The sequence below is a fragment of the Crocuta crocuta genome, unplaced genomic scaffold (genome assembly GCF_008692635.1).
Source record: "Crocuta crocuta isolate KB4526 unplaced genomic scaffold, BGI_CrCroc_1.0 scaffold168, whole genome shotgun sequence".
NCBI classification, from domain to species: Eukaryota; Metazoa; Chordata; class Mammalia; order Carnivora; family Hyaenidae; genus Crocuta; species Crocuta crocuta.
This window is the reverse complement of record NW_027532591.1, coordinates 3804610-3831836: the sequence shown is the minus strand read 5'-3', so window position 1 is coordinate 3831836 and position 27227 is coordinate 3804610. Positions and strand designations below refer to the sequence as shown.

Here is a 27227-nt window from a genome sequence, read left to right as displayed (position 1 = left end):
ATGACCTGAACCCAAATCAAAAGTCAGATGCTCAACCACCTGAGCCACTCAGGCACCCCAATATGCAATTTTGAATACTGATTTCAAAATTTTGGATTTTTATGTTTCCTCAAATTGAAAATAGTTTTATTCTTTTACTTAGAAAAATAGGACATGCTTATTATAAAAAATGTTTTCAGAGAATACAGAGTAATATAAAGATGAATATAAAAATAATGTATAATCCTTTGTTCAGAGATAATCACTATTACCATTTTAGCTCTGCCTTTCAGTTATTTTCTGTCTGCATTCATTGTGTGTGTTGTCTATGTGTGAATTCTTTTTGATTTATGATGATCATATTTCAGCAAAAAAAATTTTTTTTTTTTACCGAGACACACCAGAAAGCTCGTTGGTCTTCTTGCTTGATGAGTGAATTTGCAATTTGTATGGCTTTTTCCATTCTCATTTAGCTGTATCATATTAGTATACTAATCAGCACAGGGTGTACTTTAGAACACTTTAGTGAGCTAATGCCTTCTCAGATGTGTTTATGTAGTAAGCAATGTGATGACTGTAATGTGATGATTAATAAGGTACAGTTTGGAGCTCAGAATTTCTGCATATGAGATTTTTTTTTCAGGTACTAAAAATTCAACTGAATTATCTTTTAAAATTAACTCTTCATTATTGATGGAATGTATTTCATTTGCTTTCTCTAGCAGAGTATTTTTACTCTTGTCTGTAAATAGGGCGGGTTTACAATTTTTCATTCAACCTGGACATTTTTGAGAATGAAAGGGACGCTTAGAAATGTTTAGAATTCTTGGGGCGCCTGGGTGGCTTAGTCGGTTAAGCGTCCGACTTTCGCTTAGGTCATGATCTCGCGGTTCGTGGGTTCGAGCCCCGCGTCGGGCTCTGTGCTGACTGCCAACTCGGAGCCTGGAGCCTGTTTCAGTCTGTGACTCCCTCTCTCTCTGACCCTCCCCTGTTCACGCTGTCTCTCTCTCCTAGAAATAAATAAAACATTTAAAAAAAAAAAAAAAAAAGAAATGTTTAGAATTCTGTAAGTTTTTTTGAAATACTTATTTTTTTGGCCATCAAAATGATTACATTGGTAGATTAATAAAGGAGTTCTAGTCAGAGACAATTTTCAAAAATAAAATGTACTAAAAAAAGTACTAAAATATTTGTTTTTTACTATAACAAAATTAAGTCTTTACATTGTCAGAATATTAAAAAATACAGACATTTTTTTGTATCATAGTTTTTGTCATTATCTGTGTTTTTAATATTGTGTCACTAAGGCTTTTTTTAACAAGTAATTATTTTCTAGTATAGTTTAGCTAGTTTAAATTTATTCATAAAATTGTCTGCTATAGTTTTCAGAGTTACATTTTATGGTTTGTGGTTGTTAATTTTTACAGTTTATTCTCTGTAACCAGTAATATTAATTGCTAATACATTCTACTTGTTGTGATGTACCTGGTTAGCTCAGGGAAGAAAATTACTAAATGAAGTATTTCTTGTTTCTTATTTTTTTCTTACTGAAAATTACGAATTTGTCAGCCCCAATATTTTGCAGGAGGTGTTTTTTAAATTTTTGCCTCTATTAAGGTATTCTCTTTGACAAATATTTTATAAGACAAATCTTGTCATAGAAGTTGTCTCTGTTTATGATTATTTTATTTTTCACTAAATTTAGTGCAAAATTGTAGGCTTTCTGGAATTTCACTTTATTCATTTATTTAAAATAGGAGGAATCTTTTGATGGAACTCCTGTAATTCATTACAAAGTATAATTACAGAATTTCAAAATGAAACCCTATACTGTTTGAAACCTCCTCATTTAGTTTGTCTAGTTCCTGCCTTGTTTTTGAGGAGTACGTTTCAAAGTCTTGGCAAATTTGGTTTATAATAATTGGTATTTGCTAAAAGGTTCAAAAGCTGAAGTGTTTGTGGAACTTTATTCATTGAACTTTAACTTTTGATTAAAGATTCTCAATTGATTTTGAGCAGTGTACAACCAATTTCTAGAGGATGTGTTTTCAAAAAGATTCTGTACTGAGGCACTTAGGTTGTATTTATAAAGTCAGTTTTCCAATGATTTTAGTCTTTAAAATTGGATGACAGGTTGCAAGGAGGGCGCACATAGTTTATTTGTTTGTTTTTTTGTTTTGTATCCAATACCATTTTTATCCTTAAAATTTTAATTGTGGATGTATAAAAACATTTGTAAATTTTGACATTCGCAGCTAACTCATTAACAGTGATGTCAGTAGAGCTCCATGATAAATAGCAATAGCTTCAAAAGTATTATGCAAACTACCTGTCTATTCGTTTTTCAGAAAAATGAAAGCTGAGATTTTAATTTTGTATTAAACGTACAATTTCTTCTTTTCAGTTTATTGTTTCTGAAAGAGCTTCTTGGATAATAAAAAAAACAATTGCCAAACAACAAAATAAATAAAATAGTTTACAGAGTTATACCGTACAGTAAATGATAGAACCACAAAACCACCTTAAGAGTTTTCAGACTATTGTTGACTCCTTACATATACTTCATTTGTCCCTAGCCTGTACTTTCTCACTGACTTACCCAGCTGGTGGGTGGCCTGGGGCATGTTACAGGTCTTTGTACATGTCACTGTAGTGACTGGCATAACTAATAGCCATCAGGAATACCAATGTCAAATCATTCTTCCACTATCTCACAAGGCTATGAGTCAGCAACCTCTAAGGTTGCTTGTGTCTAAGGATACTTTTCGGTGAGTCTTCTGCATGCTGTTTCTTGAAAAGAAGGTGGTAGTGATATTTTATCTGTGAAGAATTGGGAAAAGAAAGATGGAATTATTACTAGTACTCTTTCAGATTTCATCATTTTAAGATGTGGATTAAGCACTTACACTCTACTAGTTGATAGCTTGGCCAGAAGTTAGATGTATACAGTAGAGGTGTACTAAATCCATCTTGGTTTATTTTTTTGTTTTTATTTTTTTAAGTTTATTTATTTTGGGAGAAACAGAAACAGCATGAGTGGGGGAAGGGTATAGTGTGAGGGAGAGAGAGAGAATCCCAAGCAGGCTTTGCACTGTGAGCATCTAGCCTGATTCAGGGCTTGAACTCACGAACCACAAGATCATGACCTGAGCCGAAGTTGGAGGTTTAACAGACTGAGCCACCCAGGTGCCCCTCATCTTGTTTTATTTTAATATTGGCACTAATAATAATAGTTCACTTAGGAAAATGCAAAATCTGAGACAACCGGTAAACTGGATGGGATGCTGCGACAACAGGTTGTAAATCAAGACAGTCCTGAGCAAACCAGGGCGTATGGGAAGCAGCATGGTATTGTGAAAGAGCATGGAGCTTCGAGTGGGACAGACCTGCATTTAAGTCTGGGCTCTGCCATTTAAAGCCTTGGGCGGGTTGGGGCACCTGGGTGGCTCAATTGGTTAAGCATCCAACTTTTTTTTTTTAAATGTTTATTTTTGAGAGAGAGAGAGAGAGAGCAGGGGAGGGGCACAGAGAGAGGGAGACACAGAATCTGAAGTAGGCTCCCAGCTCTGAGCTGTCAGCACAGAGCTCGATGCAGGGCTCAGATTCACAAGCTGTGAGATCATGACCTGAGCCAAAGTGGACGTTTAACTGACTGAGCCACCCAGTTACCCCAGCATCTGACTCTTGATCTCAGCTCAGGTCTTGATCTCAGGGTCGTGAGTTCAAGCCCCACCTTGGACTCCACACTGGGCATGTGAGGCCTACTTAAAAAAAATAAATAAATAAAAGCTTGGACAAGTAACCTTTCTGTGACTAGGTATGTTAGGATTCTCTAGAGAAACAGGACCAACAGGATAGACACACACATACATTCACATACACTGACTGATGGACTGGTTTTAAGGAATTGGCTTATGTAATTGTGGATGCTGGCAAGTCCTAAATTTGTAGGGCAGGCCAGCAGGCTGTGGACCCGGGGGAGAGTTGATGTTGCTGCTGAATCTAATGGCTTTCTGGAGACAGAATACCTTCCTCAGGGGGCTTCAGTCTTTTTCGTAAGACCTTCAACTGATTGGATGAGGCCCACCCATATTAGTTTACTAAAAGTGCACTGATATAAATATTAACCACATTAAAAAATACTTTTACTGGGGTGCCTGCTCACGCTGTCTCTCTCAGAAATAAATAAAACATTTTAAAAATTAAAAAAAAAAGAAATCAACATTCATTGAATGCCTACTTTGAGAACACATTATGCTAATAATCCTTGTGAGCCACATAGTATCATTCTAGTTTGCAAATAAGGAAATCTAGTATGAAGGTTAATTGTGTGCCAATATGGCTAGGCTAGCCCAGTTGTTTGGTCAAACACCCTTCTAGATGTTACTGTGAAAGTTTTTTTTTTAAATTTTTTAAATGTTTTATTTATTTCTGAGATAGAGAGCATGAGCAAAGGAGGGTCAGAGAGAGAGGGGGATACAGAATCTGAAACAGGCTCCAGGCTCTGAGCTAGCTGTCAGATAGAGCCCGACACGGGGCTCGAACACACGAACTGTGAGATCATGACCTGAGCTGAAGTCGGATGCTTAACCGACTGAGCTACTCAGGCACCCCTGAATGTTGATTTCTTAATCCAGTTTCATACCCATTAAGGCTATAGGCCCAACCTTGATGCTTGAAGATTTTTTTGTGTGTTTATTTTTGTATTTCTAGCTAAACTTCTCTTGCCCCTTTATCTACTTAATAAGTCCTGAAAATTCTATCTTACAAATGTTTATTCAGACCATGCTTCTTTTCTGCCATTTCTAGTGTTCAGGTCCTCTACTAGGCCCATTAAAATTATTTCCTAAGTAGCCTTCTACTTTCCATCCTATTTTTCCCTCTTCACAAATAATCACCTAGACCTAATACTATGTTAATAACTCTTGAATCTGTCCCCCTTTTCCATTCTCATTTTGCTTACTTTTACCGTGGCATGTGAATCCCCCCCTTTTTTTAAATGTTTATTTATTTATTTCTGAGAAATAGAGACAGTGTGAGCAGGGGAGGGTCAGAGAGAAGGAGACACAGAATCTGAAACAGGCTCCAGGCTCTGAGCTGTCAGCACAGAGCCTGACGTGGGGCTCGAACCCACGAACTGTGAGATCATGACCTGAGCCGAAGTCGGACGCTTAACCGACTGAGCCACCCAGGCACCCCATGAATCCCTTTCTAAAAAATTTTTTTTGACATTTATTCATTTTTGAGAGAGATAGAGTGGGAGTGGGGGAGGGGCAGAGAGAGAGACACACACAGAATCCAAAACAGGCTCCAGGCTCTGAGCCGTCAGCACAGAACCTGACATGGGACTCGAACTCACAAGAGTGGTGAGATCATGACCTGAACCGAAGTTGGACACTCAACCGACTGAGCCACCCAAGCGCCCTGTGAACCCCTTCTTAAGTTGTCTTCTACAAAACTTCAAAATCTTACTTCCAATTCCTGTCACCATTCAGAACTCCTTAAGGTTCTTTTTAAATGTAACTGAGCTTTCTGTTGATTGCACATCCTTACCTCTGAATAGAATCACCCTCTCACCTTCCCCATTTTTCAAATTCCTGCACTGATGTCACTTCAATGAACACTTCTTGGACTCCCTTCCTGGTTCCAGAACATCTACACAATCATGTACAGGTGAACTTGAGCCTTCAGACATTGATACTTCTAATTTGCCTTTGAGATGAGAATAGTAAATCTGTTAATTAGCAGACCAGAGAACCCTTTGAACTGTGGTATGAACTGAATGGCACTGCTTGCCTACAAGCATTTGAGGTCTGATGATATAAACATTATCTTTTTGTACATCTGTGTATTCATTTGATTGTTTTATTGAAGTGGTTTTTGAGTTGTATTCATAGGGACCTTGGACACTTGGGTGGAGGACAAATGCCAAAGATTTTGGGCCTTCCAACTATCTTAAACCAAAGTATTTCACCCCTAATTTGTTATATGTTGGGTTTCTGGTAAAATTTTACATGAGGAAAAGTTTTTATGTCAAAAATAATTAAAAATAATTTTAAAAGTATTTTATTTTTTGTCTACTTGATTCTCTTTTTTTTTTAGTTTATCTATTTTGGGAAGTGGTAAAGAGAGACAGGGAAGGGGGGAAGAGAGAGAGAATCCCAAGCAGGCTCCTCACTGTAAGCACAGAGCCCAACGTGGGGCTTGAACCTACAAACCCTGAGATCATGGCCAGAGCTGGTCAGATGCTTAACTGACTGAGCCACCCAGGCACCGTTCTACTTGACTCTAGTTGATTCTTAATAATCTATATGGCTGCCTTTATTCACTTTCCCTCCCCCCTCAAAAGAAACAAAACCAAACTTTTTGAAATCAAGGATATTTTCATCTTATTCACTTTATCTCTCAAATATCTGTTGAGTGAATGCAAATATACTAATACAAATTATTGAATAGCATTTTATTTATTTATTTATTCATTCATTCATTTATTTATTTATTTATTTATTTTAGTTATCAAGTGGGAATCCTGTATATGAAAAATACTACAGACAGGTAAGATTTCGGTTTCTTTGTTTTTCTAAATTGAACATAAAAGATACATTCAGTTATTGATTGTATATTTGCAGATTACCAGCCATCTGAACACATTTGACATACCTTATTTTCAGTTTCTTGTGCTTTAACCTTCTGTTTTGAGTGCTTAATAATTTTGACGAGTTACCAGAAAAATGAAGGAAAGAGATAATTAAGTCCAAACACTTATTTGTCTCAAATATTTTTCTATCCACATAACATATAACATGAGCTATATGTTATAAAATCCATAAAACATTAGATATATTCATCCAGATATAAATATCCAAATTAATTATAAGCCAAATAGAAATAACTTTTATGTTGTTTTTAAGACTTACTGAACTTTAATTTTCACAGAGTTAAAACAATGACTCTCATACAAATATAAAATGAACATGTGGCAAAGATTTTATTTACATCATTAACTACTAGGAGAATCAGTAAGATATAAAAATGAGAATATGAACTGTAGAGATTTTCTCCACAATACAAAATTCATGTATTGGTATGGGCAGGAATCATTGCATTGCTATCAGTTTTCTATAATTTAACCTCTATCCCTGCATAGTGTAATAAGAGGCTAGTCAATAGAAAGTAAATCAGGGGTGCATACATCAGATAATCTCTTGAGGGTGTAGACAGTCTCATTTGGCCATTTCCAAATATTAGTTCATTTTTTCTAAAAATCTCCTCACCTGTGATCATGATTACAGAAAAGGCTATCATTTGACCTATTTACATAATTACAGCAAGTTTATTAAAGAACCATTATAAGTCTCCTTTGGTGTGACTTGCAAATCTACAGCCATACATTCACTATTTAACAACTTCTGAGCCTGGAAACTTATTTTCTGCCTGAATCTTGGGTTGTACTCGATTTTTCTTCTATCTTGAGAGTAGAACCCAAACCCTAGAAATTCTTTCCCTCATATTTCACCTGTAGTACGTAAGAATTTGAATGAATTTATCTCACTGTTTTTTTTTTTTTAAGTTTATTTATTTTGAGAGAGAGAGAGAGAGAGAGAGAGAGAGAGAGAGAGCGCACGCGCGAGAATCCCAAGCAGGCTCCACACTATCAGAGTGGAGCCCGAAGTGAGGCTCAAACTTACAAACTATGAGATCATGACTTGAGCCAAAACCAAGAGTCAGATGCTTAACTCACTCAGCCACCCAGGCGCCCCTGAATTTATCTCATCTTAAGGTTTCCCCTGTTTGCTACGGTTCCTAGCCTGCTAAGTGACCTTGCTATACCTCTGAGACTGGGGCCTTAGAAACTGGGTTGCAGGCCAGTTTTCTTGGGAGGGCTTTCTAGACATTGGCTCTATGTAGAGTCTGTCCTTGTTCCTTGTTAGTGGCTTATTCTTTCTGAATAAAAGAGAATTATTCTAAATAGGCCTTACACTGTGCAGTTGATTTTCTGAACTATATCCTGATAAAAGGGAGAAAAAAATTGTTATTATCCTGTTAAGAAACTATGTTGCTATAAAAGTAAAGACTTCCCACTGAAAGATTTGTTTTTGAATTCTGAAGGGTCAGTGAGAATCAGATACCACTGAAGACTATTTTATTCAGTTTACAAAAGCAGAGCATACTAAATCGAGAATTAAAGATAGTCTAAGAAGAAACAAGAAAGGGATTTTCCAGGTATTATTAGAAAATAGAATATTAAAAATAATATCAATAGTATTCCAAATTAATAACCATAATTAAATATTCCTCAACAATTCATTCAAGCCTGTGTAATTAATTTTTTTCTTTCCCTGTGTCTTGGGTCAGGAGTCTGTTTTCATGAAGCATATCTACTTCCGGAGTACATAGTCCTTGAAAATTCAGACTTAGTCCATCTACCGGTACAGTTTGAGAATTAGTCTAAGTGATGTCAGCTCAGAAATCTTTATCCCAAAGTCTATAATTTGAAGTGTTAATAATTCAGAGTATGTGTGATAGTTCCTTCTGTGAGACTCTGAGACTCTCTTTGGTGAAAACACAGATTCTAGCCTATAGCTTATGACAGAGACTTTGGGTAAGCATCAGAGTACAACAGAAACTCCTGAGATGACAGAGACTAAATGGCTGTGTTTAATTTATTATGGTAACCAAATGAATGGAAGACAGTAAAATTGGAATATGATACATAAATATTTCATAAGAGATTGATCAGTGTTTCCTCTGACAGCCTCTCTACTTAGGTCATGCTAGGGATAGATGTTTCCATTCCCCCCCAACACTGGTTAGGGAGTAGGCAAAGAAGGAGTTCTGGAGAATTTAGAGGCAGGTTTCTCAACCCTTTTTGTACTTCCTTGTTACCCTAAATTTGGATTGGGCAGTTCTTTTTTTTTTGTTGTTGAGTGCCTGATTTATCCCATATTCCAGCACTTGAAAGAAAGGATTTCTTTTTTGCCTTTTTGCTAGGATTGGCCTGTCTGGAATGCTTTTGTATGTGTTTACAACAAACTTAATCTTTTAACTAAACTGGAAAAATAGCTCACAAATATCCTTGTATCATGTTACCTTTCCCCAGGACTTTTTAAAAAATTTACTTTTCGTTTTTACAAACAGAATTTTACTTTAGGAAATCCTAACAGAAGTGAGAGTCATTTTTTTGAACTTTCTTTCTGTTCTTGGTGACGTTACTCTGTTTTACAAGAAAGTCCCCGTCAATTAAAATGATGTGTTTCCCTCAATGTGCTTTGGGGGTTAATAATTTTAAAAATATTTCTTTAAGTTTGTTATGGAATTACTGCTGGTTTTAGAGCTGATACTGCTTTGATTTTTTTAAGTGTTGCAGTTTCTAAGAGTAAGTATGAAAGCAGAAGTTAATGATTTAAAGATGTGTGAAAGAACAGATAACATATACAGCTATTCCCTTTTGCCAAAAGATCTCTCCAGGAAATGGTGCCCTTTCCCTCTTATTACTATTTAAGTTTATTAGAATTTAAATGGTAACTACAGAAGACTTGGAGTCAGAAGTTATATGTTAATGTTATGCCTTCATTAATTTTGCTGTGTTTCCTCTGAGCTTCAGTTTTCTCATTTGTAAAACAGGCGTGATAAAAAACTTTTTGTAAATTGCCAGTGCTGTTGAGATGTGTCAACTCTACTCATGTGGCTCTCCATGTATTTTTTGGCTTTTGTTAGTCAAAGGATTCCTGTTCCCTTTTGGAAAAAACCAGTTCCCAAGTCCCAGGGACAAAGGCAAGTAAATAATGATAATTTTGTCTTTGTGGTTGTCCTTAGCTTATGGTTTGTATCTTTTCAGGTTGATACAGGCAATACTGGAAGGGTATTGGCTTCTGATGCTGCTGTTTTCCTGAAAAGATCAGGGCTTCCAGACTTGATACTTGGAAAGGTAGTATTTGTTCATTTTAACTATATTATAATGAGTATTTAGTAGTATATTATAAATTGGATGCAAATTTAGATACCATTGAGAAACTTAGAAGTTAGAATTGAATCATTGAAGCAGTTACAGTAATGCAATGCAGGGAATTTGTGGTGCAGTGATTTACCCTTTTGAAAAGTAAGGTGTTTTTCAGATATTTAGAAAACCAATTACTTTTTAGTAGGATGAAATGGGAAGTAATAGTACATTTGGGTATTGTGGGGAGAAACCGTGCAGACTGGGAACCTTGCCACCCACTCAGAGAGTTGGCTCTATCCTTACTTCCTCTATTATAACTGTCTCTAACTGTGTTTAGTATGTGGTAAATAGAGTTGGGGATCAGAGGCCTAGAAAAGAGCACAAAGGTATGGAAAGTCCCTCTCCTGGCTAGATCTCCTGGTGAATTCTTATACATGATATTGATAAGTATTCAAAACCCTGAAAAATAACTTTTTAATAATTTAACTATTCGCAAATAAACATGAACTATTTCAACTTGCCTCTAAGGAAGACTATCATCTTAGTATGGATCTAAAGTACATTCTAGTAGAAGGAGCATCAGATTTGGAGTTAGAAGCTGGGTTAATGAAAAAGTCATTGGATTTGGAAATTAGAACCTGGCTTTCAGTTCTTTCCCTGATGCTTTAAATATTCTTCAGTAAGTATCTCACTGGACCTTAGTATAGTTGTGTAAGGTTGAACTAAATGACCTTTAAGGTTTCTTTCCACTTTTATTTCTGTGATTCTTAAATCTGACAACCAAAGAACATGAAGTTGTAAATTTATCTTTAAGATGATTTTTGTTTAAAATATAGATTGATTTTTTTTTTTTTCTGAATTTCAGATTTGGGATTTAGCTGACACAAATGGCAAAGGAATTCTGAACAAACAAGTAAGAATCAGAAATTCATATGAAAAAATTTTTGAGTGCTTCAGAATAAAAACTAACCAGGTTTTTTTCTAATTTTAAACTAGGAATTGTTTTGTTTTGTTTACCAACATTATGGTTTTACAAGGGCAGATGTTATAACAATGAAAACATTTCCAATTCAGCAAACATTAAAGTAACTAATTCCCAAAGGTTAGTGTTAATTTGGTGATATTCTTCTTCTGGAATGTCTTAGTCTGTTTGGGCCTCTTTAATGTGATACCGCAGACTGGATGGCTTATAAACAGCAGAAATTTACTGCGCAGAGATCTGGAGGCTGGAGGTATAAGATCAAGCTGCACCATGGTTGGGTGAGGACTGCCTTCCTGGTTGTAGACATCTTGTTGTATCCATCCTTATGTGACAGAAGGGGTAGGGATCTCTCTGGACCCTCTTTTATATAGCACTAATCCCATTCATGAGGACACCACCCTGATGCCTTAAGCAGTCTCTTAAAGGCCCTGCCTCCTAATACCATATCTTTGGAGGTTAGGATTTCAACATATTCAATTTCCTGCTTGTAAAGTAGACTTCCTTGTGAGTATTCTGGTCTAGGTCTTACTTCTGGCATATAAACCAAAAATGTTTTACAGGCCTTAAGTAAACCCTAGACAAGAAATACATGAAACTGATTATGGGTATTGGACACCATCAGTGTAGTTTGAAATTCAGCTTGTTGTGAATGGATTTCAGAGTTCTACGGGACTGAATTCAAAGCTTGCTGCATGCTGAAACATTGGCTGAGCACTGATACTCAAGGTTAATTCCCTCATATGGGATAGTTGAAGCTGCATCAAACTCAGAAAAGGGATGAGAAGTTTAGATGAGAGGGTCAGAATATCCACTCTCTTCATTAAGATTCCAGGACTGGATTGTAGCCCCCTTTGGGGCCCCTGGGCAGAAGGGCCAGTTCGTACATTGGAGACATAGGAAAACTAACTTCATATAGGCATCTGGGGTGATGTACACTGAGTAGGCAAGTATTTGTTGAGTACCTGTTTTGAGCCAGGCTTTGGACTTTGGAAGTTGAGTTTGAGTTGAATTTGTTATATCTAGTTGGCTGGATTTGTGGGTCTGCATTTAAACTTTGATATTTACATTGGAGAATAGATTTTTAAAAAAATTTTTTAACCCTTTTTTTTTTTTTGAGAGACAGAGACAGAATGTGAGTGTGAGTAGGGGCAGAGAGAGAGGGAGACACAGAATCTGAAGCAGGCTCCCAGCTGTCAGCAGAGAGCCTGATGCGGGGCTCGAACTCATGAACTGCGAGATCATGACTTGAGCCAAAGTTGGTTGCTTAACTGACTGAGCCCGCCAGGTGCCCCAAAATAGATTTCTGAGTTAGTATGAAAGAAAGGAAAGAAACCAATATTTATTGAGTTTCGATGTGCTCAAAATGACAGTAGGTGCTTCCTATAATATGGCTTTTATTTTGTTCCTCATAAGGCATTGCAAGATAGGTATTAGTCCCTTCTTTTATAGAAAAATTTTATTTAACTTGCCTATGGCCTCACAACTTGAAGTAGCAGAACTAGAATTTAATGCAGTATTATTTCACTTCAGAGCCCATTGCTACTATGGAGAGCTGAAAGAGTAATTGAATCTCTCATAGAATGAGAAGGGAAAGAGAGTTGATACTAGAGTACTTAGAATACCAGCATTTAAAAGTTGGAGGAGACATTGACTCTAAGAGAAGAGACTTGAAAGGTCAGAGGAAAGCTGGGAGAGCTTTATGAAGCTTTGTTGATGGAGGAGAGTTTCTGGGAGTTATTCTTGCTGTCCAGACTGCCAGAAGGACAAGCAGGATGAGGTGGGAGGTTTTGTGCTTTGTTTTGTTTTGTTTTGAGGCTATTGTATTTGATACCTAGGTTATTTGTGACATAGGTGGTAGTTTCTCTAGCTAATGGTGAGAATTGAAGTCAGATTGCATAAAAGCTTATGGAGTGAATGAAAAAGGAAGGGAGATCTTGAAATACCATCTTTTAAAGAAATTTGTAAAAAAAAAATTTGTGAGTAAAGGCAAGGTATTATATTAAATAGACAACCTGCAAGTTTCTAAAAATAAGTTAGGAATTGGGTAAGAAATGTATAGGTGAGACTAGGAGGTTTGAGAAAGTAGTGAAGGGTTGATTATCAGCATTTGTACAAAGTTGCAAGTAATTATAACTGGAGTAAAGGCTTTTGTTATGTCTAGTTCCAGATCGGACTTTAACTCAGAACAGCTGCAAACCAATTGCTTCAGCATATCTGCATTTACTTATTAAATTTTGGACTGAGTCTTCAAGATGCCAAAAATCCAAGGACTGTCAGGAGAGATTTACAAGTATTTTGAAGTCAAGCAGTTAATGTAGTTGTTTTAGATGCTGCATAGTAGCGCTGTATTCTCATAGCTTTCCTGGAATAGTAGTGGTTGAGTCACTTGAATGATTGGTCTAGCTTCACAGTTTATCATCTTAAATCTAGAGGTGATTTTTGATAGCATACAATTGTTATTTTCTTCTAGGCTCTTTTTCAGACTTTTTTTTTCTCACTTAAATGATAAAAATTATTTTTAGCATCGTTAAATATTCTTTGAAGCATGTTTGTTAATTTTGTATAATTTCCACTCTGTATATCACAGTTTACTTCAGCATTTTCCCATTTATATTAACACTTATTGCTATTTATTATGTCAGGAACATCTTTGTACAAAGATCTCTTCTTAATTTTAAAGCAAATGTTTTCAGGCAAATGTGCTATTATATTTATTGTTACATAAAAATCTTGGGAGTAATTGTGAAGTGTTTTATATTTTCAGGTTGTAAGTATATAGATGGATGGATGGATAGATAATGCATTTAACTTCATACTTTTCGTTCTCAGGAATTCTTTGTTGCTTTGCGTCTTGTGGCATGTGCCCAGAATGGATTGGAGGTTTCACTGAGCAGCTTGAATCTGGCTGTTCCTCCACCAAGATTTGTAAGAAATAATTTTAAATTTAAATTGTATTTAATTTAACAAATGATATCACATGACTTAAAAATTAAAATTGCTTTATCAAAAAAAATTCCCCTAGACCCTGACACTCAGCTACTTGATTTTCTTTTTCTTTTTTTTCTTTATATTTTATTTATTTCTGAGAGAGAGACAGCATGAGCAAGGGAGGGTTAGAGAGAGAGGGAGACACAGAATCTGAAACAGGCTCCAAGCTCTGAGCTAGCTGTCAGCACAGAGCCCAATGCGGGGCTCGAACCCATGAACCATGAGATCATGACCTGAGCCAAAGTCAGACACTTAACTGAGCCACTCAGGCACCCCAGATTTTCTTTTAATGGCTCCAGCTGTTATTAGGTTCTTATGTTTCCTTCCAGAGTTATTATGTGTGTGTATAAGGAAATATAAATACCCACTTTCTCATTTTACACTGTAGCTTACAATTAATAAACATGATTCTATACCTTTTTAGATAATATATTTTAGGGATCTTTACATAAAAGCATTTTCATTGTTTTTTAGAGCTTCCTTGCTTCTGTTTACCATAATTAACATACAGTGTAACATTAGTTTCAGGTGTACAATATAGTGATTCAGCAGTCCATATAACACCTGGTGCTCATCACAGCTAGTGCACTCCTTATTATAATAGTCTCCACCATCTATTTAACCCATTCCCCACACACTTCCCCTGTACCATGATTTAACTTTCTATTGATGGGCTTTAACTTGTTTCTAATCTTTTATTATTAAAAAATGCTGCAATGAATAGTAACCTTGGGTATATGTCATTTTACATGTGCAGAAATATATATGTACATATTCTCGGAAGTGGAACGGGTATTTCAGAAGTTTTTGCATTTTTGCAATTTTCACAGATAATAATATCAACTTGTCTTCCATAGTGGTTGTACTTGTTCGCACTTGTACCATCAGTTGGTTGAGAGGTGACAAATGGAATGTTAAGTGTTGTTTTAATTTGTCCATTTGGTTTTATGGAGTGAGTTTGAATAGTTTTCCTCGTGCTTATGAGCCATTTACATTACTTTTATATGAAATGTCTGTTTAAATCTCATACCCATCTTTTGCTCATTTTTCTTGGGTTGTTAGACTTTTTATTAATTGAATTCTGCAAGATATATATATATGTGTGTGTGTATGTATGTATATATACATGCATACATTTATTATTTATATATAAATATATTAAAATACATATATATTTTTTCTTTCCTGGTTTGTCATTTGTCTTTTTGACATTGTGGTGTTTTTTCCCATAAAGAAACCATTGTTTTTTTATGTAAATGAGTTATTAGGCTTTAATTTTTTATGGTTTCTTTTTCACATTTATGTTAGTGTTGATAAAAAGTGTGAGTATGGATTCAAATTTATGTCTTTTTTAAGATGGCTACCTTGTAGACCTAATACAGTTTATTGAATAACCAGTCTTTTCCTTACTGATTTGAAATGCCATCTCACGGGACACTTGGGTGGCTTAGTCGGTTAAGCGTCCGACTTTTGATTTTGGCTCAGGTCATGATCTCATGGTTCATGGGTTCAAGCCCCAAATTGGGCTCTGTACTGGCAGAGTGTGGAGCCTGCTTGGGATTCTTTCTCTCTCCCTCTCTCTCTGCCCTTCCTCTGCTTGTGCTTTCTCTCTCCCAAAATAAATAAATAAATAAACTTTAAAAAAATGAAATGCAACCTCAGTCATGTGCTGAATTCTCATATGTATTTTGGTTTCTTTCTGGAGTTGTTTGCTCTTAACCATTTATCTATTTATCCATGTGCTTATCTCACATTATTTTAATTATCATGTTTGGTGATTTGTTTTATGTCTCATAGGGCTAGTTTTCCCCTGACCCCCCTTTTCAGAAGTTTCATGGCTTTTATTTGTTTTTAACTTTAATATTTTAAAAGTATTTTGTCTGAGTATTATGAATCTAACTTCAGTTTTGAGAATTTCTGCACTTACAAGTTTAGGCATGGAATCAGAGGGTTAATTTAAGGATTTGTTGTCTATCTATATCATTATAAAAATGTCTCATATATATCCATCTGTCTCTAGAATCAGATAAATATAACAACTTGGGTGTGCTGTTCATAGGTTCATGTACTTGTAACTTAAGAAATCTTAAGTTGGGTTCTTGTCCCAGTCTGCTTTCCTTAAATAGTGTTGGGAAAAAGTCATGAGTTAACAGAGCCACAAATATTTTTGTTACATTCAGATATCTTTATCTTGATCTCAGTTGTAATAAGATTTCTTCTGTAACACTTAAATGTTTTAGTTAATGCTGTAATATTTATGTAGCTAATTCAGATAACTCCATTTTTGTTTCATTTGTGCTTAGGTGAAGGTCTAATGGAGTCAATGTAAAATAGTGAAAATAGTGTTCTGTGTCCATTGAATTCCAAAGTTTGTCTGAATGTCTTTAAATCCAAAGACCACTTTTTCTTCATAGTTTGTTTTTTAATTTTTAAAAAATTTCTTAATGTTTATTTTTGAGAGGAAGAGAGAGCATGAGTGGGAAAGGGGTAAAGAGAGAGGGAGACACAGAATCTGAAGCAGACTCCAGGCTCTGAGTTGTCAGCACAGAGCCTGATGTGGGGCTTGAACCCATGAACTGTGAGATCATGACCTGAGCTGACGCTGGGTGCTCAATCAACCAACCACCCAGGTGCCCCTCTTTTTGTTTACTGATGTGAGGTTTTTAATCCTTCATTGTGCTGTATTTTTCTTTTTAGCATGATACCAGTAGTCCCTTGCTAGTCAGTGGAACCTCTGTAGCTGAGATCCCATGGGCTGTAAAAGTAAGTAAACTTTGTAACTGCCCTTCCCTTTTCACAGCTTTGCTTCCTACCCACATAATCTTTGCTTCCAAAATACACTGTAGTCTGCATTAGGCTCTCACTACTGTAGGGGAGATACTGGTACTAGAAATCTTTTGAGAGATCTTACTACTTTGTCAATTATTTTGTGACAATTAGGATGGCTTAATCTCATTTCTGTTATAATGTAAACTAAGAATGGTGATGTCATAATCCTGCATTAATTAAAATATTTTACGAATAGGTTGTTTACCCCACTGATAGTATTTCCTGTTTGAAAATTCTGGTTAAGTAGGTATTTTCTTTATGGCTCTAAAACAAACAATTCTTTATGTAATCTTTTTCTGAAATGGGTATTTTGCATTATAGCTCTTTGGAGACATCACACTAGTTATAGCTATCTTATCAGATTTTTAAAATTATAATTTTAAAATAATATTAGAATATAGCACATCACATGGCCTTTAATAAATATGTACAGTTTTGTCAGCCATTTGATTTGTATGTCTATGTATGTTTGTGTGTTATTAACTAGTTTTGAAAAGTGTAGAGATCTGGCTTTGATGGGACAAATCACAAACAGTTTTTTATGTATACAAACAACTTTGCAGGATTTTAGGGAATGTCTTGTTATTGATAAAAGCAAATCTAGCTTTGTGAAAAAAAAGGGGGAAACTGATGTTTACTCCTATGGCAGTTATTTTGTTTTTAAAATCTGAGTTTGAAATGTAATGCCGTTTTGAAAAAGTCCTAGAATGTCACTAACTAGCTTGTGTGTTCTCATAAAAGTTACTTCCTTGCTGTGGGTTTAAGTGAGATGGTTGGACTAGAAACTCTTCTCAATGCCCTTCTTGTCATTAAAATCTTTTGATTAAGCTAATAGTAGAAAAGCAAACGTAGCGTTTCAGCTGCAAAAGGAATGGAAGGGGTAATGGACTCTTGAGTAACTTTTAAATTGTTATTTATAATAATATATTTTGATGAAAGTAAAAAATGTTTTTAAAACAATTTTTAGGAATATGTTGTCTATTCTTTGAGAATTTGATTTTTTTAATTGCAGTTAAATCCTTTTCACCACTATTTAACTTGTGATTTTTCTTATATTATAGTCTGAAGATAAGGCCAAATATGATGCAATTTTTGATAGTTTAAGCCCAGTAAATGGATTTCTTTCTGGTGATAAAGTGAAACCAGTGTTGCTCAACTCTAAGTTACCTGTGGATATCCTTGGAAGAGTAAGATATTATTAATTCTAAATGTAATTTTTATGTATCTTACTTTTGTATCTACCAGGAACTTGTTGCTAAAAATATATAGATCTTATTTTGAAGTTATGTGTTACTACAGAATTTTTTGTGTCCTGACTTCATATATAAAACTATTGCCAGTTAATTTTGTACAATAATTTGGTTATCTCTCTAAAATATGAGTGCTTGAAATTAGTTATATATGTAAATCCTTTGCATAGGTCCTTTTTCCGTTGTGCTGTATGCTCTGACTTCCTAGTTCTTGATTTAGTTTCTGGAGACAATCAGTATTTTCTGTCTGTCACCTACTTCATGGCTGTATCGTGGGACCTTGTCATAAGGAATAGTTTCATCTCTGAAATCATTAATTCTACTCTCTAAATAGAACTTCCCACCCTTCTAGATCTTTTTCATAAATACTTGCAAGGCTAATTCTTTGACTTCACAAGATCTTTAAATCTCAGAGTCCTTTACTTTCCCCGTTTTTCAAGTTTACTTCTTTCTTCATCCATCTTGATCCAGTGTCATGTTGGTATCTTTAGCTCCCTTTGCCATGTTTCCTAACCTTTCACCTGACCTGGTAAAAATCCAACTTTGTGTGAAGCTAATTATGTGCCTTCTCTGTGGTTGCAAGTAGACTACTGAGACTCTAATAAGATTGGTGTCATCATAATTTCTTGATCACCAACTTCAGGTGGGCCTTCCCAGCTCTTATACTGTTTCCAGAGTAATTTCTGTCTATGCCTCTTTGTATTTCAGACTTCATCTACTCTCATTAAACTTCTAGCCATTTCTTTAATCCCTTGCTTAGTCAGAATGCAAAGGGTCAGATGCTGGCTGTATCATTTCTTAGGTGTGTGACCTTGGGTAAATTATAAGAAAACCCTGTCTCAGTTTTTTAATCTTTAAAATGAGCATGATTCCCAGTTTATAGGGCTGTAAGGATTAAACGTGAGAATGTATCTATTAAGCCCAGTGCTTGGTACATATTCTTTGATGCTGGCTGCCATGATGCTGATGGTGATAATGACTTACCACCACACCACCAGTAGGAGTACTAGTGGATCAGTGTTGTGTATTGTATAGGTTAGGTGCTCAATAAATAATAATTTAAAAGCCATTTTCCAATATTATTTCTCACTAGTCATTTCTCCACTGTGTGGTCGTGGTCAGTGTGAGATTTCTAAACTATAAATATAATCCTATTATTTTTTGCCTTAAAACTAACCCTCTCAGTAGCTTCCCATTGCATTTAGGATAAAGTCCTGATTCCTTTCAAGGCACTTAATGACCAAACACTTGCTTATCTCCATTCCTGTCTCTTACCAATATACTCTCTCTTCTTGCCCTGAGTAAAGTTTTGTTAAATGACTTAAATATCTTCTTTTCAAGGATTTAACAAAAAGTTTTATACCTAGTCTAAAACTATGGAATCTACTCTAGATTTAACCAAATCCACTAGGGCCTTTTAGATTTTATTTGTCCTTTGTAAGCCCTGGACATTAGCTGGTTAATAATTAACAATATTCATTGGATCTTTATTTTAGCTCATCAGAGGTTCTGTAGTGTATGGAAAACAATAATGGTCTTAGTAGGGAATCTTCATGTTGAAAACTGATTCTGTAACTTAATAATAGTTGCATAATCCTAGCTAAGTCATATCACGTCATGTCTAATAAGAGGTTGATAGACCACATGCAGTTGCATGAATTAACCAAGATAATTTTGTGAAAAAGCATTGTAGCTGTTTAAAGTGCCATGTCCATAATTGTTTTCTTGAGATGAACAAACTATTTTTGTTGTTGTTAAAGTTTATTTACTTATTTTGAGAGAGACAGACACAGCGTGAGTGGGGAAGGGGCAGAGAGAGGGAGAGAGAGAAGATCCTAAGCAGCCTCCATGCTACCAGCGCAGAGCCCTACACAGGGCTCAAACTCATGAAACTGTGAGATCATGACCTGAGCCAAAACCGAGTCAGACACCTAACCAGCTAAGCTACCCAAGTGCCTCCAAAATATTTTCTTTAAAATTTTGTAAGGAATTTTTATTTTTAAAAAGACCTGTAATAAGAATTATTACTTTGGGGCATCTGGGTGGCTCAGTCGGTTAAGCATCTGACTCTTGATGTCAGCTTAGGTCATGTCCTCATGGTTCCTGGGATGGAGTCCTGCATTGGGCTCTTCACTGACAGTGTGGAGCCTGCTTGGGATTCTCTCTCTCTCGCTCTCTCTGCTCCTTCCCTGTGTACATGTGCTCTTTCTCTCTCAAAATAAATATTTAAAAAATTATTCTTTTTACAATAAATTTGTTAACATAGCATGTAATAGTGATATAATAAAATGATTAACATAAGTGAAATTTCTCCAAGAAATAAGGTATTTAATGTTAGAATGAAACTTTTCCCTGCAATTATATGTTTGGTTTTTACAGGTAGCACATGAAAGAGCGTTAATCTTTGTCAATTCTTTTTAAGGTTTGGGAGTTGAGTGACATTGACCATGATGGAATGCTTGACAGAGATGAGTTTGCAGTTGTAAGTAAATCTAATGTTCTTAAAATCTTAATGGTTTTCTCAAGTGAAAATTTCCCTGTTATTTCCCTAAAATTGTTGGTATGAGTATTTTTTCTTAGAGTTTATAGGTAGTCCATAAATATTTTGAAACAGATAGATAATAGAAAATGTATGTTCTTACCATCTTCATTTTATTTGACTTTAAGTTACATAGGATTATATGCCTTGGATAATGTACTATAATGATGCTGAGTGGTATTGATCTTTTGTATTCCATCTTAACCAGGCATCTCTCTACCTCTCTGCTATGGAATTATTTTACTTCAAACATAACCCCAGATTTTCACATTTATTAAAGGAAAACATGGATAACATTATAGTTTCACTGCATTTATAAAGGCAGAGAAAATTGTGATATCTTATCTGAAGACATGTTATCCTTGGAAATTGGAAGCTGATTCCAAATAGAGTTGTATTCACTTCTTCCTTTTAAAGGTTAGATAGAACTCTGTTGTGAGCTAATGAATAGTAAATCTCTAATACCTCCTTTAATCTATTATTTGGAAATTGGTCTGTTTAGATTTTCTCTCTTTATTTTACTAAGAAATTGTCTATTTCTTTGACTCTTCAAATTCATTGTGAAGTTATTCTTTTAACTTCTTATGGGGTTTGTGCTCCTTTGTCATTCCAAATCTTATATATTTTTGCTTCCTCCCATCTTTAATTGAATTTTATCTGGTTTATCAGTCTTTTATTTTTTTATTTTTATTTTTTTAAAATAGTTTATTGTCAAGTTGGTTTCCATATAACACCCAGTGCTCATCCCCACAAGTGCCCTCTTCCATGCCCATCTCCCCCCTACCCCCCACCCCCATCAGCCCTCAGTTTGTTCTCGGCATTCAAGAGTCCCTCATGGTTTGCCTCCCTCCCTCTCCCCCACTATTTTTCCCTTCTTCTCCCCCACAGTCCTCTGTTAAGTTCCATCTTTTAGATTTATTTATCCTTTCTATTATGTTTTGGCTTTTTCATTCTTTTTACCTTTTATCTTAATTTCTTCTTCCTAGTAGTTTCTTTTATCTTTAAGAGTAAAAAAGTTAAATCTTGTATTTTCTTTTGAGTACAGATTTAACTGGCTTCCATAGATATTGATACAAGGTATTCTCCTTTTTACTGCTTTTTAGATAACTTTTAGGCTTTTTTTGGATGATTATGTTTAGGAATATGTTTCCCAATTTCAAAGTAGTTAAGTTTGTTTGGCTTTTAGTTCTCTTTGTACATACATTTAGCTTGATTTGATATACATTTAGCTTGATTTGATTATGCCTAGAGAATATGCTCTTTAAAACTCTACTTGAGGGGTGCCTGTGCCTGGGTGGCTTAGTCCGTTAAGTGTCCGACTTTCGCTTAGGTCATGATCTCGCGGTTCGTGGGTTCGAGCCCCGCGTCGGGCTCTGTGCTGACTGCCAGCTCGGAGCCTGGAGCCTGTTTCAGTCTATGACTCCCTCTCTCTCTGACCCTCCCCTGCTCACGCTGTCTCTCTCTCTCCTAGAAATAAATAAAACATTAAAAAAAAATTAAAATAAATAAATAAATAAATAAAACTCTACTTGAAAAAATTTCTTAAGGTTTTCTTTGTTGCCAAGTTCATGACCCATTTTTACGTTTGTTCCCTGGAATGTCAACATTTCTGCTCAGAAGATGTTAGACCTCCATAAATTCGTTATATCAGTTTTATTTATTATGTTTCACTGTGTCTTCAGCCTTACTTTTTTTGCCCTTTTATAAATTTTGTTCTATTTATATTCCAAGAACCTATTAAAATAGGCAGAATAATTATTTTTACATTTGAAAAAATACAGAAATGGAAACTTAAAGTGACTTGAGTTGATGGTAGTAGGTCCCTAGTCTTTTTTATGTTAATTTGGGTGATAGTTGAGAAGTGGCAGGGAATACCCTCTTGCAATGGTGACAGAAGTTATCCCAGCTATATGTTAAGGGTTGAATCAATGTTTTTGTTATGTTTTGGAGAAACAAGGTAGTATATTGAAGAGATTTGGCTGATGCAATGTATTTTGAAAGACTATCAAACTATACATAACTTTTCATAGTTTTTGTGTTAAGAATGTAAACACAAAATCTTTGCACTGGTAATGTGTAGAGGGACTTTTTTTTCTTACAAAGACAAAAATTAAAAATTTTCAAGAAGGGTTTATATAAGCATAGTTAAGATAGATGGAGAATATATTATCCTCATTTGATTAATGGTAGTATGTACTAAGGTAAGTGGTTAAACACAGTTTATCTTAGTTACTTGAAACCTTTTAGTAGGCAACTTACTCTTTTCTTAAATTAAACTTTTATTGAAAGAATAATTTAAGGGGTATCTGGGGAGCTCAATTGTTTAAGCATCCGACTTTGGTTCAGATCATGATCTCATGTGTGTGAGTTTGAGCCCCACGTCAGGCTCTGTACTGATAGTGAATGTGGAGCCTGCTTGGGATTCTCTCTCTTCCTCTCTCTGCCCCTCCTCACCTCATGCATGCACTCTCAAAATAAATAAACTTAAAAAAAGAAAGGAAAGGAAAAATAATTTAAGAATGAATGATGCATTTATAGGAAGTTACTACTTAAAAAAATAATAAATGCCCATATGCCTTCTCCTAGATTTACTAATTTTAACCAGTTTGTACCTTTGATTTCTTTCTGTGTGCATTCCTCAGAAATTCTTTCAAATTTATCATGCTTGGTGCCTTTAACTTTGAATTCCAGCTCATGTGATATTTATACAGCCTCTGTTCTCTTTTGGTATATCTGGATTACCAGATATTTCTTATATTTAAAGTATATCTCTTGAAAACAGCACATTGCTGTGTTTTAGTTTTTTACCTAATTTGACAGTTTTTTGTCTTTTAAGATAATGATGCAGATTGATTTTATTCCCCCTGCCTTATTTATTTTACCTAATTATTTTCTCTTTTTTTCTGTTCCTTATTACTGGTTATCAAGAAGTGATTCATTCAATTTCCCTTCTTATTAAATTAGAAATTCTGTTACAATGTCTATTCCATTAATGATTAATAACACCTATCCCTGTACTTACAATACTTACTTCTCTAGTTGTTGAAAATAAGGTCATCTTCACTCCAGTAAAACAAGTCCTTTAGATTATTTTCATTTCTTTCTTCTTCACCTCTTAATCCCAGAAGATTTGAGAACATTTTTTAAAATTCTAGATTTTACTCAGTTATTTCATTCTTTTGGTTCTTGGATTTTCCTTGTAATTTTGGCAATAGTCTCACTAGCATTCTTTTGGTAGACTTTGCTTGATAAATCTTTCTCCATCTTTTTACTTTATGAATGGGGCAACATAGTCCATACTTTTTTTTTATACTTCTCAGAATCTGTAACTTTTTTAAAAAATTGAAATAATACAAGTAACATACAGTGTTGTATGAGTTTCAGGTGTACAATATAATGATTCAACAATTCTGTATATTACTCAGTGCTCACCACAATAAGTATAGTTACCATCTGTTACCAAACAACATTATTACAATCTTTTGACTATATTCCCTATGCTGTGCTTTTCATCTCCATGACTTAATTTATTTTACAACTGGAAGTTTGAACTTCTTAATCTTCTTTATCTATTTCATAATGGGATTCTATCTCAATCCCCACCTCCCACCTCCTTTCTGGTAACCACCAGTTTGTTCTTTGTATTTAAGAATCTGTTTTCGGGGCACCTGGGTGGCTCAGTCGGTTAAGCATCCGACTTCAGCTCAGGTCATGATCTCACGGTTCGTGGGTCTGAGCCCCGCATCAGGCTCTGTGCTGATAGCTAGCTCAGAGCCTGGAGCCTGCTTCGGATTCTTTGTCTCCCTCTCTCTCTGATCCTCCCCTGCTCATGCTGCCTTTCTCTCTCTCTCAGAAGTAAATAAAACATTAAAAATTTTTTAAAAAAAGAATCTGTTTTCTTGTTTATTTGACTGTCTCTGTTTTTTTCTTAAAAAAAGAAAAATTTTTTTCTTCCACCAATGAGTGAGATCATATGGTATTTGTCTTTCTCCGTCTGACTTATTTCACTTAGCATTATATTCTCTAGGCCCATTCATATTGTTGCAGATAGCAATATCTGTTTTTTGTGGCTGAGTAATCAATATTCCAGTGCATGTGTGTGTGTACCATATCTCTTTATTCATCTATTGATGGACACTTGGGTTGTTTCCATATCTTTGCCATTGTAGATACTGCTACAATAAACATGGGGGGGGGGTGCATATGTCTTTTTGAAATAGAGTTTTTGTTTCCTTTGGGAAATACCCAGTAGTGAAATTACTGGATCATATGGTATTTCTATTTTTAATTTTTTGAGGAACCTCCGTACTATTTTCCACAGAGGTTGCACTGATTTACATTCCCACCAGTAGTGCATAAGGATTCCTTTTCCTCCACATCCTCACCAACACTTGTTATTTCTTGTCTTCCTGGTTCTGGCTAGTTTGACAGGTGTATGGTGATATGTCATTGTGGTTTTGATTTGCATTTACCTGATGTCTCCTTTACTATGTGATAGTTTCTCTGTCTCGCCTTGTTTTTCTATGACTTTGGCTATAGGCGTGTCTGAGTGGCTCACTTGTTAAGTGTACTTCTCTTGATTTCAGCTCAGGTCATGATCTCATGGTTCATGGGATTGAACTCCACATTGGGCTCTATGCTGGCAGTGTGGAGCCTGCTTGGGATTCTACCCTCCCCTCCCCCCCACTCATTTTGCCCCTCCTCTGCTCATGCTCTCTCTCAGCCTCTTGCAAGAGCTCTAGATAAGTATCCCCTAGAATGTCTACCATTCTGTCTAGGGTATGGGTTTTTGGAAAGAATACCACAGATGTGAAATGCCTTTCTCATCACATTTATCAGGGGGTACTTGATATACAAATGCCATTACAGGTGATGTTAACCTTCATCACTTGGTAAAGTTGGTGTTTGCCAGGTTTCTTCACTATAAAATTACTATTTTCCCCTTTCCTTACTTTATTCTTTCGAGAGGCAGACTCATACTTTTAACTTTGTGTCTTCATATTGGTTTTTACATTCTTATAAGGCTCTACGTTTTTCTGTCAAAGTAAGTGGTCTTTGTTTTTGTCAGTAGCATTTGTTGGGTCCTCATTACTTGAAGAGTTTTTTGCACTTTGAGGGTTTATTAATTGTATTTGTATTAACACGTTCACATTGTACTGAAATTAACTTGTTACATGTTTGCTGCTTCTATTGGGTGGTAAATGTGAAAGAGCTTTTTTTTTTTTGTATTTCTAGTGCCTAGCACAATGTCTCATGGCTAGAAATTCTCAGTAAATATTTTGTTGAATTAAAATGATGAAGATACACTTGTTGGGATGAGCACTGTGTGTCATATGGAAACCAACTTAAAAATAAACTATGAAGGAAAAAAATAAAATAGAACACTTTTAAAAAAATAAATAAAATGATGAAGAAAACTTGTATTATTTGTAATACACAATAAATGTCTGATATTTTCATCCCAGAATGCTATTTTAAGAAATTAAAACCTGGCAGTTTAAGTGATTGAGTAGACAAATGAGCAAATAAAACTCTTAAGATACCTATAAAATACTGGTTCTCGAAGTATGGTCTCCCGTCAGCAAAATCAACATTACCAAATAACTTATTAGAAATGTGTATTCTCAAGCCTTACCCCAGACCAACTGAATCATAATCTCTGGGGTAGGGCCAAAGAAGCCCTACCAGGGATCCTGATGGCCAATAAAATTTGAGAAATATTCCCTAAAAGCACAAAGGAAAAAAAAAGGCAAAGAAAGTGAGGAACAGCTCCTGGTAATTGACTGCAACAGTAAAACTAAATCCCCTCTTTCCAGTTATCACTGAGAGAGTTTAGGCTTGTTTTGGACAGATCCATCCTTCGTTCATTCGTTCATTCGTTCGTTTGTTTGTTCCTTTCTTTTTGTGAGTATGGTGTATCATTTGATTTAGTTGCTATATTTGTTTCAATGGCAATCTTTGATTAGGATGAAGTATAATGTAAAAAAAAAAAATTGCAAGCCACCATTATACTGTTCACTTTTTCTGTTTTATTTGGTAGAAAAATTTTTGGCTTTAGTTTTATAAGGAAAACTATTTTCAAGGCAACATGAAATTAATGATACTTTTTTTTAACTTTAAAAAAATGCGTTGTCTATTGGCAGCAGATAGCTGACATAGCTTTTTTGCTTCTAGTGTCTACTTTTTCCAGGAAATGACTCCCATCTGCAGCAAGAGGAATGCTGACCTTTAATGTGCATGTTAGTCACTTCTTTTAGCTTAGTGCCAATTTAATAATATTACATACACATTTTGTGAATTTGGTTGAAAGTATGTGCTAGTCAGATTGTTTTCACTCTGGATTTTCAAGCTTTTGAAGATAATAAAGTTTGTGTGTTTCTAAAACTAAAATTGAATTCTTCTAGTTGACCAGTGAATGGGGAGAGGAAGAGCTCTTCGTTTGGGTCAAACAGTTAAATGTGGTCCCAGGACAAAGAGTGTCAGCATCCTTGGAAACTTCTTAGCAATGTAAAATATTGGGCCCAACCCAGACTTAATGACTGTAGAATTCTGGGAATGGAGCCCAGAAATCTGTGATTTATAAAGTTGTCCAGGTAATTCTACAATTTGGATCCTAAATTGTACAATTGGGTCCCAAAAGGGTGAAAGTTTAGTTTTATCCCCTGTAGAGGAAAGCATGGTATTATAAAATTAGATGTGTGCTCATAATGCAGCTGATCA

The 27227-nt window shown here is 35.3% G+C and overlaps 1 protein-coding gene across 2 annotated transcripts in view; it reads left to right on the top strand.

Annotated features, from left to right (window-relative positions):
- EPS15 (epidermal growth factor receptor pathway substrate 15) overlaps positions 1–27227 on the top strand; it is a 135795-nt gene that overhangs the window by 26110 nt on the left and 82458 nt on the right. For both annotated transcript variants that reach the window (XM_077779686.1, XM_077779685.1), the window contains exons 2-8: positions 6493–6534; positions 9818–9907; positions 10785–10832; positions 13731–13826; positions 16587–16652; positions 17780–17905; positions 20391–20450. In XM_077779686.1, the coding sequence (XP_077635812.1) occupies positions 6493–6534; positions 9818–9907; positions 10785–10832; positions 13731–13826; positions 16587–16652; positions 17780–17905; positions 20391–20450 (528 nt within the window). The remainder of the gene's footprint in view (positions 1–6492; positions 6535–9817; positions 9908–10784; positions 10833–13730; positions 13827–16586; positions 16653–17779; positions 17906–20390; positions 20451–27227) is intronic.